This window comes from Micropterus salmoides, unplaced genomic scaffold (genome assembly GCF_014851395.1).
Source record: "Micropterus salmoides isolate LMB-PRFRI ecotype aquatic unplaced genomic scaffold, ASM1485139v1 Ms_hic_scaffold_21, whole genome shotgun sequence".
NCBI classification, from domain to species: Eukaryota; Metazoa; Chordata; class Actinopteri; order Centrarchiformes; family Centrarchidae; genus Micropterus; species Micropterus salmoides.
Window position 1 is genome coordinate 21,769,025 of NW_024041262.1, and position 19,079 is coordinate 21,788,103.

Below are 19,079 nucleotides of genomic sequence, written 5' to 3' on the forward strand. Positions count from 1 at the left end.
TGTCTATAAATGTGCAACGACAGGGGATTAATTGTCTCATTGCTAGTGAGAGCTTTAGAACAGACTATAGGGATATCTTTGGTGCAAGGAAGGTACAGGAACAACAATTTCCACATCAGCAAATGCTGTTTATTATCAGTAGTGGATTGCAAGTAAGCACACTTGAGGGTATGGAGTGAGTATGCATTCCTTTCCATTACTGTGGGGTCGTCCAGGCTATCACACACATTCTGACTTTCATCTCGCACTACAGATTAAGTTAGCCTTGCACCTCATCACATGACACCACACCACTCACTTCTACCCGTGACATGATGGAAAATCAGATGTTTGGGGAGATAAGACCTTGTGTTTGTTTTGGTCTGCTTGCTGGGTTTGTAGATATTATTTGGTGGTATTTCTGCTCTCTCTAAACACTGTGAAAACAACTCACTGGCTGAATTTGACAATCAGATGAATGTCAGCTGCACAAGTGTGAAGATTTCAAATTAAAGCCATTGGTTGCTTTTATCAGTGAGAGGAAATGTTGCCTGATGGTAGATTGTTTGTTGTTAGTGATGTGATATAAAACTCTTTAAACCCTAACTACTAATATACTGAACATAAAACATTTTAGTGTGAAATTGTGGTTTGTGTTTTTCCTTTTCTGGCCACACAGATCCTCATTCTTTAGATTTAATTTAGTATTATCAGATGTCTCCCTAATGATCTTTTAATATTGCTAGTCTAATTTAATTAGATTGATATGTCATGTTTACTTAGTTGTCCTTGTTAGCCAGAGTATGAAAGCTAATCTAGTAAAGATGGTATGGAAAGTTCCACTATTACAGTACATTACTCTGTTATGTTCCTTCCAGAGGACATACCTGCATTTCACAAGGCTTCATAATTAAGATAAAATAAATAGAATATAGGCCTATGGACAGTTCATTGTAAAACTTAAAGGAATAGTTTGACATTTTGAGAAATACACTAATTCATCAGGCACACTACACCTGGCTAAGAAATTATCCAACAAACGTTTTTGTATAAAACACAACTTCTCTAAACTGCAAAATTTATGCCAGTCTTTATGCCAGTGTTTATGCTAACCGTCTTCTGGCTCCAGCTTTATATTCTCAGCATGACAGTGAAGTGTATGTCTCTAAATGTCGAACTAGCATACATTATCCAAACTGAATCATTGAGGAGAGTCTGGCCAGAAAAACTATTCTTTTTTTTTTTTCAGAGGTGAGACCTGGGACAGTGAGCTAAAGTTAGTCGTTATGTTTGTTCAGTCGTCAACACTACATGGTTTAAAATGAATATCACATCAGAAAATGGCAAAAAAACAGACACAACTCTGTAATTAAGTACGTATTCAACCACATTAATGTCTACAGTCTGAAACAGACAAACTTTCAGTTCACAATCCCAATCTGTTTCTTTCATTAAATGTCATCGATCCCCTCTGCGGCCATTTTATAGGAGCCCTTTTGTATATCTCTTACTGAGAATTCCATTCAATTAATTTGGGGATTGTTGTCATAATATTGCAAGTTAATTGGTTGTGTCCTGCCCTTCCCTGCTTACTTGCACAGGCCCTCAGAGTCCCTGTGAGAGAACAGACCTCCGCATGGCAATAGTAGCCGACCACCTCGGACTCAGCTGGACTGGTGAGTCTACACATGTCTCACTTTTTCACTCAAAAACAAGCATGACGCGATGCCATAATACTGTCTTTATTATGTTAATTGATACGACATGGAGACACCGCTGAAATGTTGGAGTTAAATAGGTTTCATCTCACTCAGTTTAGCATTCAGCCACAGACTCATGCACTTGGGATAATATTAAACGTATTCACTGATAAACATTATATGTAATACCCCTTTTGCAACAAAGAGGATTCGGTATATGTTTTATAAAAGAGCGCCCACGTGACTGAATGAGCTGGACTGAGCCCAGATCTTAGTTTTACAGTGTTTGTTGCCATCTGGTGGACATATAGTATAAAAATGTCTTTACTGAGCAGCACTGCAGTGGCATTGATGTGCACACACCATCACCACTAAACATATGATACAACATTAAAGTAGGAAAATTCTCTAAACTTGGATTGCATTGTAATTTTCCAATTTTATTGGTAAAATTTAAACATAATGACACACATTAGGAGTTTGTGGGGCTGAAAAATATACACAGTAATGATTGTATTAATTTTAATTCCAAAAAAGATTTTATAGCAATGTATTGAAATTCTTCCTTGTCATGTATCTTTGTGTTTGAGTGGGTGAAAGAGGAACAGTAAGAGGATTTTATGTATTGTACTTGAGCAGTGATAAGGGTGTGGCCTCTGCGGTTTAGTTCAAGCCTGACCACCTGCACTGCAGCACTGCCCCACGCCTGCCTGCTTGCATGTGTGTGAGTGGGCGTCACCGTGTGTGTGTGTGTTTCTGTGTGAGTACAGCATAAATGTGTGTACAGGGGTGTCCATCTGAAAGTGTGCATGAGTGTGGACAGTTGTAGTTGGATGCCTGTCTGTCCTCTGCAGTGACTGAGTGAGTGTGAGAGAAAGGAAATCTAATCCATTTTTAATTTGTGCTACTGTTGCAGAGCTGCAGTGTAGTATATCTGCTGAACATTATGTTCTCGTGGTTTTATAGCCAGTGGTATCAGTTTGTTTACACTACATATGATCTATCAGTCAGCAGCTCATCAGATAACTAATTTATCTAAGACGACTGAGTTTCGGCATCTCCGGAAGCATTTTGAAGTGTCACTCCCTTGCGCAATGTTGTGATTTTTTTCAGCCACTGACTAACGCAGGACTAATGGATGATAAATCACAGTGCCTCTTTGGCAGTGCAGACATTTTTAGCACAGGTTACCTCCAGAGAAATGAGACTCTTGTGCCTTGCAATGTTAGTGCCAATGCCGACCCGTTGAGCAACAAAGTACTGCATCTTTATGTTTTTATTTTCTCAAGAAAAGTGGGATTTTTTGTGGTGTTTGTTGCTGTTACAGAGCTGGCCAGGGAGCTGGAATTCTCTGTGGACGAGATCAACTTCATCAGAGTGGAGAACCCAAATTCCCTGACAGCACAGAGCTTCACGCTCCTAAAGAAATGGGTGCACAGGGACGGTAAAAATGCCACAAGTAAGCAGTGTGTGTTGGTGTTTGCCTGTGCTGTATGTGACAGAGAGAAACAGATATGACCTTATAGCTTTTATCCAGCTCTTCTTCTCCAAGCTGACATTCTCATATACCAAAATACATACTTCAGTTTCAAGTTTATGAAGAAAGTAAATCGATATAACTCAAAGTTAGTGTAAATATGATTTTTTTGCCTCTCTCTCTCCTCTCTAGCGGATGCTTTAACTGCGGTGCTGACTAAGATCAATCGGTTGGATATTGTGACTTTGCTGGAAGGGCCCATATTTGACTACGGTAACATTTCAGGCACACGCTGCTTTGCCGATGATAACGCAGTATTCCCGGATCAGTCCGATGGTAAAGTGTAGCCCACCCTAGCTGAACTCTCAGTCTATCTCTCAGTCTTTCCCTTCACCCTTCTTCACCTCCTCTCTCAGCCAGATAGTCAGACCTGACTGTGTAAACCAATACAGAACCAATCAGGCTTGACCAAAAAACGTTAATTAGAATGTAACCAAAATGACTTAATGCCCCAGCGGGTTCATTGAGCTCATGTCAGTTAATGGACCATCAGGTAAAAATAGCATCAGTCGTTTTTAAGCAGTCACCCCAGCCAGCGTTAGTTTTCCAACACTGGGCAGTACAAATCATTTGTAGCACTCAGTCATTGGAATGTTAATGGCAAGTGATAGATTTTTGGGTGATTAATAAAACAATAAACTTATTTAAAACCTGTACCAATTTGGGTGCATGACACGTTTTAGTGTGTGTTTTATAAACTGTTCAAAAGCATGATCTTGAAGCAAATGTAAGCCACTAAATGAATTGGTGTCTCTGTCCCACCTGATAAATGTATCAGATAAACCTGTTGATAAGATAATAATTAAGGCACATTTGCCGATGGGTTAGAGCACTAGTTCATAATTTGGTTCAACAATAGTTATGTTTATGTGTATGTTACAAGTTAAGAATTGTAACTGATACCCAACACATCTCGTTTTGTCAGTTTTGTGTCATATGCTATTAGAAAATACATAAAAACATAATTATAACAACCAATTGTAATACTGGCATGCTTGCTTTAAGCATTATCGCAAGTCTCTCTCTCTTTCTAACTTTCTCTCTCTCCTCTTAATGAAAATGAAATGTGCAGTTACCAGTGTTCTCTGACTCTGACAGACCCACTGAGGGACATTTCAGAACTTTGATGACAGCTGATTATAAAATAAAATAATATACGTTTAGAAACCTTTTTAATCACTCTGGAAGTATGATAAAACATTTCTCATAACCCTATAGAGGCTTTCAACGGTAACAACATAAACAAACGGTACTGCGCATGTGCATTACTCTGGCCCAAACTTAACTTCAGGCAGACTTCCGCAAGCAATCCATAACAAGTAAATAACCTTAGCTACCAGTCGAAGAAAAGAAACGTTACTTGGCCAAACTGAGATGTGATAAGGTCACACTAGCAGACCTGTTTTTCTACCGACCTGTCAGGCCAGGCGCATCACATTGGCAACGCGTCCGATTAAAGCGTCTATATATAAACAAAAAGTAACCTTTTCTTTTCCCTCTGTTTTTTCACATTTCTATTTTGTAAAACTGTAAGTTAATGTGCAATGTACTTCTGTTTGTGTAGGCAAACAAAAACTCAATAAAAATATTGTTTAAAAAAAACACCTACTCACAGGTGGATAATTGCATCGTCAAAAACACAACATTGCTCAACCTCGAACAACTATATTGAAATGCTTCTTACATTTTTATCAGTATTATCAGTAATAAAAATCAACTAATATATAATAATATAATAATGGAAGAGACCATCCGGCTGCATAATGAGTACCATTCAACTAATTTTGTTACTTTAGGTTGCTGTTATAATATATCATATAATACTTCTCTATTTGAATGCAAGACTTAAACTTGTAATTAAGTATTTTTATATTAATGCATTGCTATTTTTACTCAAGTAAAGGATTTGAATACTTCTTCCACTGCTGCATCAACTGATTTTAAACACTATCATTTGGTCTGTATATGCATCCCATCATATAATTTAAGAAAGGTATCCAACCAGTATATAACAAAACATTTTTTCAGAGTTGTTCCCACTTTGCTTGTCAATGAAACAAGAAAATGACTCCCTGTCAAATCAGCATTCTTTAGTAATTAGAAGATGAACCTACAGAACTAGCAGGTGTTAGACCGGCACACTTTGAGACAAACTTCTGAAATGGGCCTCATTGCCAATCTGTCCAATTAGGTTTCTGAAAGTCATCTTAACACAACAGTCAGTGTTACTGTTGTTTGAAATAACATGTGATCTGCAAAGATGATTTAAAGTGTGTCACAGATAAAAAAAACAAAATGCATGGCTTTGTGTGAGAGGCTGCCTGCTCCGATGTTGTTGGCTTACAACAATACACTTTTAACACTCTTCAAATGGGTGGAGCCTTTTCAACACACGCACATGAGTGTTTTTGCAAAGGTTGTGCTCTGTCCCAGATGACACTCACAGATGGGTTGAAAATGAAACACCTTTTTCCAAAGTGTACAGTGTATAATTATGCTTCTGTGTCACTGTTGTTAGCTGTACTGTAACTGTCATCTCCTTGGGTTCCTCCGAGCCTCCCAGCCTCTACTCTCCGCTGTAGCTTCTCCCGCTTTGAGACCAGCAGACTGCCCGCCTCCGCCTCCTCCTCTCTCCTCTTCTTGCTTCAGAGTGACTAACTCCTACAGCAAATTCCCTTGTCAGCACTAAGCACCACTAACCAGCTATTTCCCACCAAAGGCTACCTTTTACTAACTTCAACAGCTTCTGGATTCAGTCATAGCTTCTGCTTTTACCTTCACTGCTGAACTCAGGCTTACTAAGAGTAAGACTGGTAATGCAACAGTGCCGCTTGTGTTGGCACTAACAACTCCACAAGTCATGTAGCTAGCAATACCAAGTGTCTTTGGCAAGAGCTTCAGATATCTGCTACCCTACCTCTACATTGACTTGACGACATCTACAGCTAACCACCAGGCTTTAGCATTAGCATACCCTCCACCATATGACCCCAACAGGACTGTAATTGATTGATGGGGACACCAAGGTCATGTCAATATTACTTTTGAGAATATGGTGGTTTTAATGGCCCAAGAAAGGGAGTTTACAAGTGACTAAATTAAGTATACACACAACTCCCACAATGCAATTCACAAGGGGAATATGGGAGCTGCTGGAATTGGGCCACAGCAGCTGTTTGGACCCCAGCCACAAACATTTAACAGAGTGGGGGTTGCCCTGGGGAAATTTGTTCTAATGACCTCAGTAGTAATAAAATCCTGTGTGCGACGCGGCCTTTCCGCATTCGCAGATCCCATCCTGCTTCTTCTTAGTTCCTCTTTGAAAATGAATTTGTAGCTCAACAAATTTTAAACCTCCTAGATCCCAAAATCTGTCCTTGTGCAAGACAAAGCCAGAATGGGAATTTTCCTTGCTTTTTTACACTGTCCTCTACTGTTTTTTTCTTTGCCGTTTCAAAAGATGCTACTGCTGTTGACTAAGAAGCTTATTCTTGCTTATCAACCGAGATAAGCAATCCCATGACTCTGGTGTGCAATATCTTTGCTTCTGCAGCTTCTAAAACATTAAGCCTTCATCAATCACAAGTTCACTGTCTGTGTTTCGTTTTTTATATGCTGTTTGTCTTTTCATCCAAGTCTTGTCTAACAGTTATTCTATGTTTGTTTTTTTGTCTCTTGTGAACTGTGATTATTATAATAGCTCCAAAACTTCTTCGGTCTCCTACATTCCTCCCGTGTCCTCAAACATCTCAGCCTGTCGCTCCTCTCCATAATACTCCTTCCTCCTCTACCTCCATCTCCTCTTCCTCTCCTCACTTTCATTCCATCCATGTCACCTCTCCTTCTTTCCCCTCCCCTTCTGCTGTCCCTTCTTCCTCTTCTGTCTTTCACTTCCCATCTCCCCCATCCACACCTCCTGTTTACTTCCTGCCTGTCGCTCCTGTTCTCCCTCACTTTGTCGCTCTGCCTCACTCCTCGTCTCTTCCCTCCTCACCCCGAAGCCCGCTTGGCTGCTCCTCATTCTTCTCTCCACCTCCCTATATTCCTCGTCGCCTCCCTCCATCTGCCCTCTGTCTGCCCTCGTCTCCATCTTCCTCCTGTCTTTCTTCTCTTGTTCTTCATGCTCCTCCCTGTCCCACCTCTCCTACACCTGTTAAACCATCTCCCCCTCTTCCCTCTCCTACTCCTTCTTGTACCTCCCTCTCCACGTCTAGCCCTTCCTCTCCCTCCTTTCCATCTACTTCTTTCCTGTCACCTTCTCCTGTTCATCTTTCCCTATCTTCTCCTTTCCCTTCTCCCTCTTCTTTTACCTCCTCTCCTCCTCTACTTCCTCCTACTACTACACTTCCAACCTTTTCTTCCCCTTCATCTTTTCCCCTTCCTTCAAATTCATTTCCTTCTCCCCCACCTCACTGTTCCCCCTCTCCTCCGCTAAATCATCGCTCTCCTTCTCCCTCTGTGCTTCCTACCTCCCCTCCACTCTCTCCCCTCCCCCCTGGTGTCCCTTCTTACTTCAGACGGGATCTTTCTGTTCCTGAGGTTTACATTTAGATGTAGCTTGTTTGTTGCTCTGCTCCTCTCTGCCTTTTGTTAAAATCAACACAACTAACCTACCTGAATTATACTCAAGCTTTTGCTCATACTCTTAAATTGACATAATTAGTGAGACAATGAGCTGATGTTGTGCTTGTTTTAAAGTGCTATAATGAAGACCCCCTCTATTACTATTGTTGAATTTCAATTGAAATCAGTAGCTCTGAATCTGAGGTGGGGTCTGAAGTTAAGTGCTTTTACAAAAGGTGTGGCTGACTTAAGTGCCAGTTTGAAACCTAATCAGAAAGTACAACAGTTCCTGAGGAACTCTGCAAATGACATTAGTGTGACTGAATGTTCATGTAAAGTTTATATAAAAACAGTGCATGTGCAGTTTCTATCTTACATTTTATATTCTGTCTTTATATTCTGTTTCCATCTCTTTGTGATGTGGTCATGTGTCTTACTCTGTAGTGCTGGTCCAGAAGTCACACACGAGTCCCCACGTGTTTGAGAAATGTGTTTGTTTAGGGAGAATTTTTATATCAGTATTAATTTATTTGTTGGCCACTTGGGCAGCAGACCAAGTTATAAACAGAACAAAGCTGACACGGTGACCATGTTAGCAAAATGTCATGTTTATGGCTTGTGTAAGTCCTACATTCACTCTCTTTTAGCTCTGTTTATGGCCTCCACAAACTCCTTAGGGAATATATCTGGCTTTTTAGCTGCTAAATGTACACTAGATAGTCCCTGACTGTGTCATTTGGTTAGCGTACAGTGGATTTATCAGAGGTTTTTCACATATGTGACAGGTCCACAGAGAGGAATGACCTACTCTGCCGTTCCCCCCACCTCTGCAAAACCTTTTAACTGCTTTTTGGTTTGTTTTTGGCCCCTTACATTCATCAGGTGGAAGCACACATGACTCCAAATGAATGATAATGTTGCTCCTGTGTCGTCTGGAAGTGTAAATAGGTAACAGTGTGCTAGCATGTTCATCATAACAGCTTTAAAAAGTGTTAATGTTGTGTTTAAAGCGTGTTCTGCTACCCCCAAGTGGCCCAAAAAAAATCAGTTAATGCAGCTTTAAAGTGTATTTTGGTTACACCTGTGTGACTTTTGAACAGATGCTACCTTTAGATTTAGATATGTTTCTCATTTCATCACCTTCACCACTCTACCTCCCCTTCCCTCCCTCCTTTCCTCCCCTCTTCTTTCTTTCCCTCCCTCTTCAATCCCCTCACCCTCTAATCCTTTACTCCTGCCATCCACCCAGGATACGACAATATAGATCTGGAGCTGCAAACCCCCTCAACCCTGAACTTCGTGCCCCCCACCCCGCTGCGCTCAGACGACTTCTTTAGCGAGGGCGATGCTAGCGCAGACTTCCCTAGCAAGACCATGCTTAGTAGACCTAGCGACCTCTCTCTCACTCAGACCACCAGTACCTCCAGCAGTGACCCCCTCACAGTCGCCCCAGGCCCCAGCTCCAATGCCCCACAGCCCCCCATTGTTGGGGCCGAAGATACAACCTTGACCACAGGAGAAAGAGAGATGTCTGTGGAAGAAAAGACAGGGCTTGTTTCTTATGAGAGGCCGGATAATGACAGAAGGGCAGTAGAGCAATCAGGAAAGGGAACAGACAGGCATGCTGAGGCCTTTGAGAAAGAACTTATGGCAGGGCACGGAGTTGTTTTAGAGCGTCAGGGAGGAAACCAAAAAGAGGATGCCGCCTTAGACACTGGTCATGGAAATGGAAGGCAGGAAGAAGAAGAAGAAGAGGAGGAGATGAGCCAGGAGAGGCTGCAGAGTCTGCTGGAGGATATAAAGCTGGAGGGAGGCTTGGAGGACGAGGAGATGACAGAAGAGAGGGTGAATGCAATTCTCGAACAAGTACGGCAAGCAGAAAAAGAAATGTGTTCAGTTCCAGGCTGGAGAAGTGAGACGTCCGATGCAATCGTAGAGTCAGCAGCCCCTGGCCGCAGCCCCGGCACTGAGGAGGGCAGGTGAGGAGGACCCTTTTCTTACCATTTTTCTGTTTACATATTTACACACCAATGTTTTCTGTCAGTCCAGCACTTCAGTGATAGGATCTCAAATGATCTCCCAACATATTTCCCTCCCCAGCCCCGACAGTCTGGCTGATTCATTGGAGCAGCCCCCGGCTCAGACCAATAGACAGAATGGAGGTCACAGTGACACAGCCAGGGAACGAAAAGATTCAGAGGCCAAGAGGAAGGGATCTCAGGAGGACAGCAGCACAGCGGGACCAAGCAGAAGACGGGAGGAGGGAGGTGAAAGGTCCCAGCACAAAGTCCAGGTGAGAGCGTACATTTTTGTATTTAATTACCCAGTTTTTTACTTCAATGTTTTTTTTTTTTATAATTTAAGAAGTCCTTGTGTACTGTTATTTACTGCTTTCAAAGCCGTATATTAAGTTTAAGTGGGTTTAAAATTGTTTGAACTGTAAGCCCAGCCCAGGATTGTAAACCTACACCCTGAAATCGTTCTTTTATATTAATTTTAGTGACAAAATTGATCCAGCATTTCATTTTTTAATTAACTTTAACCATTTAAATTATCCCACAACATCATAAACTGAAGACACACTTACACACACTGGGGTCATTAATGTTAAACTGCTACTGGGCTGCCTTTGTCAGGGGAGTGTTAGAGCTGACGAGTCCAGCTCTGATGACGAGACCACTGTCACCACCAGGGTGTACCGCAGAAGAGTCATACTCAAGGTGTGTGAGGCCTGATGTGTGTGGACAGCTCGAGGCAGAGTAAACTTGCATAAGCTCTGTGACTTCCAAGTTTGCGAAGAAGAGCGAAATAGACAAAAAAGATTGTGAACAAAAGTTTTGTGCTGTGCTGGTTTGCGTTTGACAGCATTTGTGTGTTCTACAGAGTTAAGTAGGAGAGTGTGTTTCTTTATATGTTTGTTCACATTGGGAGTGTTTTTGTGTGCAGCGATAGATTTTTCAAGTAAGACAATGTGATAGAAAGAGAGTGTATCATAAAGTGAGTTTCCATCCAGCTGTCTGGCTTTTATGCCAATTTATAATTTGCGCTTATTGAAACCTGAGTGGAAAAACTTAAGAAATAAAAAGGTATCATCACAAAAAATGTTTTATGCTTGGCTGAGGTGGAAGAGTTTGCCTATTGAAATAAGCACAATGCAATAAAGTGCAATGAAAACAGACTAAGTGAATAAATTGTGATGTAAATGTCCACTAAGGAGAAGAAAACTAGCAGCAGATAAGAAACAAAATGCATGAAACATAAATAAATGCCACATTTACATACATTTTCTACATGTTTTTCCACATGAGATTTGACTGGTGCGTCATCTTGCTGCACCCTCCTCCTTTGGATTGGTTTAATGGTCCGTAAAAGTAAAATCAGCGGCAACAACTGTTTATTTGAATCAACCTGAATTTTCTGGAAATTCTGTCAAAAATTGCAATACATTTGGATGGAAACTTGACTATAGTTGCAAAGGTGTGTGTGTGTGTGTGTGTGTGTGTGTGTGTGAGTGTGAGAGGCAGTCAGTGTGTGTGTGTATGTTTAACCTTGCTATAGCATGAAGTGCTCGTTGGCGTGAGCTCTCACACCAACAAGCCATGCTGTTTGGCATTGCTACCTGGTCAGTGGACTGCTGGCTGTGCTGCGTGTTTGGCTCATAGTATAGTAATATTCTATTTGTAGGCATTATTCTGAGGCTGGATTTCCACAGGAGCAGAATATCTGATTACTATGTTCAACACCCTTCTGATGGGTGGGAGAACTATGGTGGCAGTTACTGTTCCCACAACAGACAATGTGTCAATTATGTTTCCAACCCCAATGTCCTCGAGCAAGTCACTGAACCTCCTTCAATCTTTGCTCTTTATTCAAACTGGATAACAGCATCAACTAGATGCTTCAATTGTAATGTACTAACATTTTAATTACGAGCAGAGACTAACAGTCCCAAAAGATATTCAGTTTATAATTGGAGAGGACTAATGAAAGCAGGAAATACTAACAGTTAATAAGCTTGAACCAGAGAATTTGGGCATTTTCTCTAAAAGACAGACTCAAACTGATTAACCAATTATCAAAATTGTTGCTGATTAATTTTCTTTTGTCAATCATTGCAGCTCTAAACTACATACGATCTTTCTCTGTGTAAATGGAGCCTCATTTATGAGCTGACGATGTTAATACATTTGTGTGTGTTTGTGAGTTTGGGGGGGTTCTGCATCCTCTTGAAGCCGTTGGGCTTTTGCAGTGATTGATATCAATTTACAGTATATTAATAAAAAAATTGGTTTAACACCTCAATGATAAACCCAGGTAAAATAATAAACCACCGTTTGTGTTACAAAGCCATATTTACATGTTGAGTCAGCCTGTCTGATGCATTAGCATCAGTTGGGTTCCTACATTGTCCCAAACAGTATTACCCTGCCAAAATGCTAAATGTCAGTGAGCAAAACTTTCCCATGTCTGCAGAACAACCACAGAAGTCATGTTTCATGCTGCATCACAGATGAACACATCAACGATTTTAGTTTATTTAGTTAAGTTTTAATCTATCAATAGATTCATTTGTACTAATGAAACGGCAGTTAAAAAAACTTAAACTTCTTCAGGCTTCATTACCATTAATCCTGGTTTTGCACCACATCAGAGAAATTCTGCAGTGCAATTTTCAAGTCTTTATTCATAATTTTAATAGTAGGAAACCCATCGGCTGTGGCAGGCAGGCTGACGTCTGTTGGAAATGTTATCTATTTTCTGAATAACCAGATGAATAACAGTCTTACAGATAACCTCTCAACCCTCTTCCCAAACTGTACCTACACCCCTCCATCCTTCCCACCCCCCGCATCTCTCACTCCTCCATCTCACTCGTCCTTTAAACCTTCACCTCAGGGAGAGGAGGCCAAAAACATTCCTGGAGAGTCTGTGACGGAGGAGCAGTACACAGATGAAGACGGGAATCTGGTCACCAGAAAAGTAACCATCCTCCTCCCCCTCCATTACCTGTCGCATCTTTATCCCACAGCTTACACACACACACACACAAACACCAGTGTTTCCCTAGTAATATTTCAATGGAAAAGGGGGCGAGCTTTTTGAAGTAGTTTAAAATCTGTCAGCTGAAACCAGTCTCACGAGGATGCTGACTGACACAGAAGTATTAACACACTCTTTCACACAGTAACACACAAATACACATCACATGGCATCTCATATACACACACACACACACACTATTAAGAATCCTTTTCACCATCCTTTCCAATTTTTTCTCCTCACAAAATGCTTTCCTGCTTCCCTCCCCCACCTCCTTCCCCCCTGACGTGCTTCTGCCCCCTACAGGTGATCAGAAAGGTGGTACGCCGTGTGGTCAACACGGAGGAAAGGAAGGAAAGTGAAGGCAAAACTGTTTCAGAAGAAGGATCTGCTCTTGGTGTAGTGACAGGTGGAGCAGATGCTGCTTCTTTAGCAGGTGCAGCAGCAGCAAGCGCCACAGGGGGGAAGGGCAAGAAGAGGGGGAAGCGCTCCCGACAGGGTCACAAGGCCCAGGAGGCCCAGAGAGGGAAAACTGAGGTTGGCGTTAAAACAAACCGCCTAACTTAGTCAGCTGAGCTGTCCTGAGCTATCCTAGCCCACTTACACCTGCATGAAGCTGTAATTGTATGTAAACATTAAATCAAATCACTCAGACAAATGTGAACACCCATTCCTCTGTAGCTCTACACAGCTCCTTGTTTTGTGTTTTCAGCCTGCACCTTTTCACCGCTCTGACCCACCTCAGCCCAAATATAACAACCATTTGCACCTGTTTTGTAGGAAAGGATAAGCAGAGTGCACGCTACCTGTCCAGCGCAAAACAGCTGAAGTAAACTAGTGGCTTATGAAGAAAGTTTGCGCACCAAGTGAGGACCAACTTAAGCCAGATGGTTCATATTCAGGGCCCTCTTGCACATTATGTCACATATTTTCTGAGTTGATCCAGGCCTGTAGAACACTTTTGATCCAGGTTGAATTGGAGTAAAATATTTCACAGCTTCAGCTACAGCCCAGCTTAGCTTAGCTAAGTCCTGCTCTGGAACAAAGTTATGCTATGAGAAGTGTACACATTAAGACAGTTACTGTGTCAAATTAGGAGACAATTAAACAAACATAAAGCATTTTTACATCATGTTTTCTGGACTGTTTTTCACCATTGGTTTAGTTTGACTGCAGTCCTCTTCTGCAATATTTTAACGGCATCTAACAGGAGAATAAGTGCCACCATTTATCTCAATTCCAATATTGATATAACAGCAGTGGATGGAAACGCACATTCATTTGAATTTACTTTTGCAGATTTTTCTAGAAATTGGTTTCAAATTTGCGCTGCATTTGAATTCAAACTTGGCTATAGACAATATTAAACTAGAAGAAAGCATGAAAGGCAAAAAAAATTCTGACGTGCTAACCTGTCTTTTCGTTCTGGGTCACAAGAGGCATCCAAGACTATGACACATTAAGTAACATAACAAATCGTCTTTCCCAAATACTCACTTTCATTCTCGCCGCTGCACATCTGTAGGGTCACACGTTATTGGGCCCATATTGTGTAGTCTGATCTCAGCATTAATCAGAGCTGTTTGCTGTCATGCTACCGTGAAAAAAACAGATAGCAGTTTGTGAAGTGCTGTGTAATGGAGTAACAAGTAGTTATTACAATGGTCTGTATACATGTTTGCAGTGGTTGTGTCCTGCTGTGTGTTTCCTTTGTACTGCAGTGTGTATCAGTAGTACTGGCTTGTTGATTGGGTTTGAAAACTACTAACATTACAAGTGTCTCAACTAATATAGAAAAAAATCAACGCTTATTTTTAACATGTATTGATGCATGTGTGATTTCGTTTGCAGATGGACAGACGTAGTAACCGTAACATCTTTCTCTCCTTAAACTTCTCTCTTCTAGCACGCTGCCTGTGATCTCCTAACATACAGTAGTTGAGCTCCTTTGTGCTCATTCTGAGCACAATACTAACGTTCTTTTTTTTCTCTCCACTTTTCCCTTTCTCTTTTCCTTTACCTCTTTGTTTTTCTGTCTCTTGGTGGACTTCACTGCTTTGCTTGTTTTCTCTCTCTGCCAAGCCTGAAAACGGTGCCAGCAAGAAACAAGGGAAGAAGAGTCAGTCATAACAGTGGTGCTCTCAACTAAACCTGGTAAGCAGCTAATAACTTGAATTCTGACTATTATCCATTCATGAAGTGAATAAATATCAGTCTTTAAAGCCAAAATAGTGGACTGGTTCACAATTTTGCCATAAAAATGCATTCTAGCTCTACATTCAATTGTGCAACAAAATGAGTGTTAAATCTGTTTTTTTTAAATTCAACTTTCACTCAGGAGCAAAAATCAACCTTAAACTTAAAAATAATGATTTGACATTTATCATGATAATTATCAATATCAAATGATGTAACTTTTTTTTTCTTAATGAAATTTGCCATATCACCCTGCCCCCCATTTGCAGCAAGTCAGACCTTAATGTAAGCTTGTCATATTTGACCCTCCAGGTCCACTGACGTCCACCTGCGACACCACATACACCCTGGGAGGGAAAACGGACTGGAAGCCTCGTCAATCGCCAAAACGTGTCTGAAGCTTTCACTTACAACGCATGGTTTTCAGCAAGACAAAGCAAAACAACTACTTTTCTTTTATTTCGCATGAGCATGTCACCAAACTCTCTCACTGTTGGAAACAACACCCGAAGGACACGACTGGACGTGAGCTGGAACTTTCTATCTTTGATGAATGAAAGGCGTCCGTGACCAAAGGTGGCGCAAGAAAAACGACAAGTAAACTGCTGACAGATAAACAGATAAAGATGTGTGATCCACTCTCTCTCAGACACTCGCCTTATATGGTCTATTTTTTCCTCCTGGACCCACAGTATTGGGGTGTTACCATGTGGTTATTTTTTAAAAAATGAAATATAATAGTAAATGGGTGATTTTGTTGTATATAACTGACACTGAAAAAAAACAAACAAAAAAAGATCAGCAGCTTCACAGATTGTTTATGCACTGATTTGAGTTGAAGCTTCGCAGAGTCGGTGCGTTTGTATTGAGAGGTCGACACTGTTTGTGCAGCCTTGAGTGTGTGACCTGACATGCTCTTCCAAATGAATATAAAAAATGCTGTGTGTAAATGAGAAACGAATGGAGAGAAAAAAAAACTGCTTGATTTTAAACAATGGACGTTTCTTTATATCCAACAGCTACTTCCGCTCTGTCTGTGGAACATTCTTCGTCTTCAGAGAAATTATATTTTGCTGCATGTGACGTCACTTTATTTTTAACGCTTTCCTTTTTTTTCCTCCTAATTCAAAGCACTGTAATACAATTAGAGAGGGGTTTGATGGTACTTTCTGTCTGTGTGTGCACATAATCCAACCATCTGTCATCAATAACTGTTTTTATTTTAGTTTTTACAAAGATCACACACTCCACACTCGAGTGGCAGAGATAGCTTCATTCTTACGCTTCAGGAAGGTCAGTGTCCCCGAATATAACCTGCAGACTGGCACAATGTGTTATCTCCAAACTGCTAGCAGCCCCTGTGTGCGTGCAACATCAAATAAAAATGTCTATCTGTAAGCTCATCATGCATACTAGAAGTGTACGTTTAAGCTTTTAGGTCTGCTGTGGTTTTAAAAAGGGGACTGTTAAATTTTGATGGTTTGATGACTTTTATCTTTATTTAATAGGTTGTAATTTCATGAGAACAGAGAATCTTATTTTTAGCCCCATTATCTAAATGTAGTCCTTTTTACTAACTCACATAAATCACAGTATTGATCAAAATCTGATCTTCTGTTTATATGTCAATCTTTTTTTTTCTGTTTTCTCTTTTCATACAAAACCACCCCAAGCATCCATTGTTGATGATAAATCTGGTACCAACATGTATGACGAACCAACATAGCCTACACTGGATGATCCAAGTAATTATTTAAGCAGAATAATAAATTGTGTTTAAACTGAACGTCTGTGTGTCAGTGTGGTTTTTTTCCCAGTCAATTTGTTTTGGATTTGTTTTGTAATTTCATGGTTTCAATTGAGACACACCTCATCTTTGCCAAAAGGTAGCTAAAGAAGAGAGGTAGCTATCACATTAGATAAATTAAATTCTGCCTCACAGTAAAAGCCTCTCACAGGAAAGAAAATCCATTGAGGAGACACGGAATCTACTTTCTTAGGTTAATTCACCACATTCAGTGCAGCGCAGACGGCGTCATAATAGAATTATACAAATGAGAGTACTTTGTAGAGCTGAAAAGATTCATTGAATGTCAGCTATTCTGAAGATCTTTTCAAAAAAAATAATAAAACAATACTCTACAAAAGTCTACAACACTAGCAGTTCTGTGAGGCTGTACATAATACCTAATGTCAGTATGCTAACATGCTCATGTTTAGCAGGTATAAAGTTAATTATGTTCATCTTAGTTTAGCGTGTCAGCATGCAAATTAGCACTAAACTCAAAGTACAGCTGAGGCTGATGTGAATGTCATTCATTTGGCACGTATTTAGTGATTTGACAAAGCTAGAGGAAAGGTTAAGGGGTCGTCACAGTTCATCCTGAGGGGATGTTTGAATGTTTGAACCAGATTTCACAGTAATCCATCCAGTGTCTGTATTCAAAAGTCAAGTACGAGGGAACTCCTGCTTTTTTTCCCACTGTAAAGTGAATCTCTTAGGGGAATGGACTGTTGGTTGGACAAAAATCCTTGGACTTGTCAGGGGCATTTTCCCCTATTTTCTGACATTTTATATACTAAATTCATTGAAAAATAACAGATTTCATCGATAATGAAAATGATAGTTAAGCTTCTTAAACTAATAAATAAGATTGGTAAACTGACTCTGTCCATTCTTCATTATTTTATTATATATATAAATAGAACACAAAGTGCTTTGAACTAAAATCTTACATCTCTACATAAAGTGTAAGCACTCAAATGGCAAAAGACAGATTTCTTGCTTTTATTGATGATTTTAACAAAAATCTGAACCGTGAAATTTAAAAACGCAAAAGGTTTTTTACAAAAAACAAATCTGTAAAGTGAAATATTTGGTGTTTTTACACATCATTTTGTGTAACATCTCTCCATTAAGACAATCTCTACCTTTAAACTAAAAAATATAATCTTGTTAAATAAACATTTTGGTAAGTGTTCAGGCTAAGACACATGCATATGATTATGTTTATCAATCAAAGACATATGAATGGTAATATCTGATATATAATACCAATAAATGCAATTTCAGACTAAACATTTGCAAAGAAAATCCCACAAAATAAACTCTGTTGATTCTTTGAACATCAGACTGAAAGTAAGGATTGAGGATACAGTTTAAAAACAACTTTAAACAACATCTTGCTGGGATCAGATTACCATTGAACATTTCTTTATAAAAAAAACAACAAAAAAACACAAATGTAGCTGCACAAACAAGAGAAGTGATAGTGCTGTCAAGAGTTTCTGTAGTCTTTCTTAACTTTTAATTTTATTTGTAACATACAAATTATTTGCAACTAATTAATTCAATTTAACACTTGTTTTAATGTTTTACATAATTGAAAATGCCACTAGAAGCACTTAACCATCCGGAGTTTTTGAAATTTAAAAGATTTAATCTGATCTTTTATAGAGTTTATTACAGAGTGTGCCAAAAACCTCAAAAAGCCACAAAGACTTGTTCAAGTTGCATGATACATGTGAGTTACAACTAACTTCAATAATTTCTTCATCTAGACCATCAACCTGCGTCTTAGACTCCATCCCGACTAGGTTGCTTAAAGATGTTTTACCCTTAGTCAGCACTTCTATACTAGATATGATCAATCTATCTTTATCAACAGGCTATGTACCACAGTACTTTAAAGTAGCTGTAATTAAACCTCTTCTGAAAAAGCCCAAACTTGATCCGGATTTTTTAGCCAACTATAGACCTATATCTAACCTTCCATTTCTCTCTAAGATCCTGGAGAAAGCAGTTGCTAAACAGCTGTGTGACTTTCTGCAGAGCAATAGTTTATTTGAGGATTTTCAGTCAGGATTTAGAGCTCATCATAGCACAGAGACAGCACTGGTGAAAATTACTAACGACCTCCATATTGCATCAGACAAAGGACTTGTCTCTGTACTAGTTTTATTAGATCTTAGTGCCGCATTTGATACCATTGACCATCAGATCCTATTGCAGAGACTGGAATATTTCATTGGCATTAAAGGAACCGCTCTAAGCTGGTTTAAGT

General features: G+C 40.0%; 1 protein-coding gene across 1 annotated transcript in view; it reads left to right on the forward strand.

Moving 5' to 3' along the window:
* Positions 1-16,801, forward strand: part of LOC119915508 (ankyrin-3-like) — a 116,158-nt gene extending 99,357 nt beyond the window's left edge. Inside the window, 10 exon segments of the mRNA XM_038735056.1 lie at positions 1,581-1,655; positions 3,007-3,138; positions 3,349-3,492; positions 9,029-9,758; positions 9,880-10,072; positions 10,416-10,499; positions 12,676-12,759; positions 13,126-13,356; positions 14,902-14,973; positions 15,328-16,801. Of these exon segments, the coding sequence (XP_038590984.1) occupies positions 1,581-1,655; positions 3,007-3,138; positions 3,349-3,492; positions 9,029-9,758; positions 9,880-10,072; positions 10,416-10,499; positions 12,676-12,759; positions 13,126-13,356; positions 14,902-14,949 (1,721 nt within the window). The 3' untranslated portion in view covers positions 14,950-14,973; positions 15,328-16,801.
* The last annotated feature ends 2,278 nt before the right edge of the window (positions 16,802-19,079 follow it).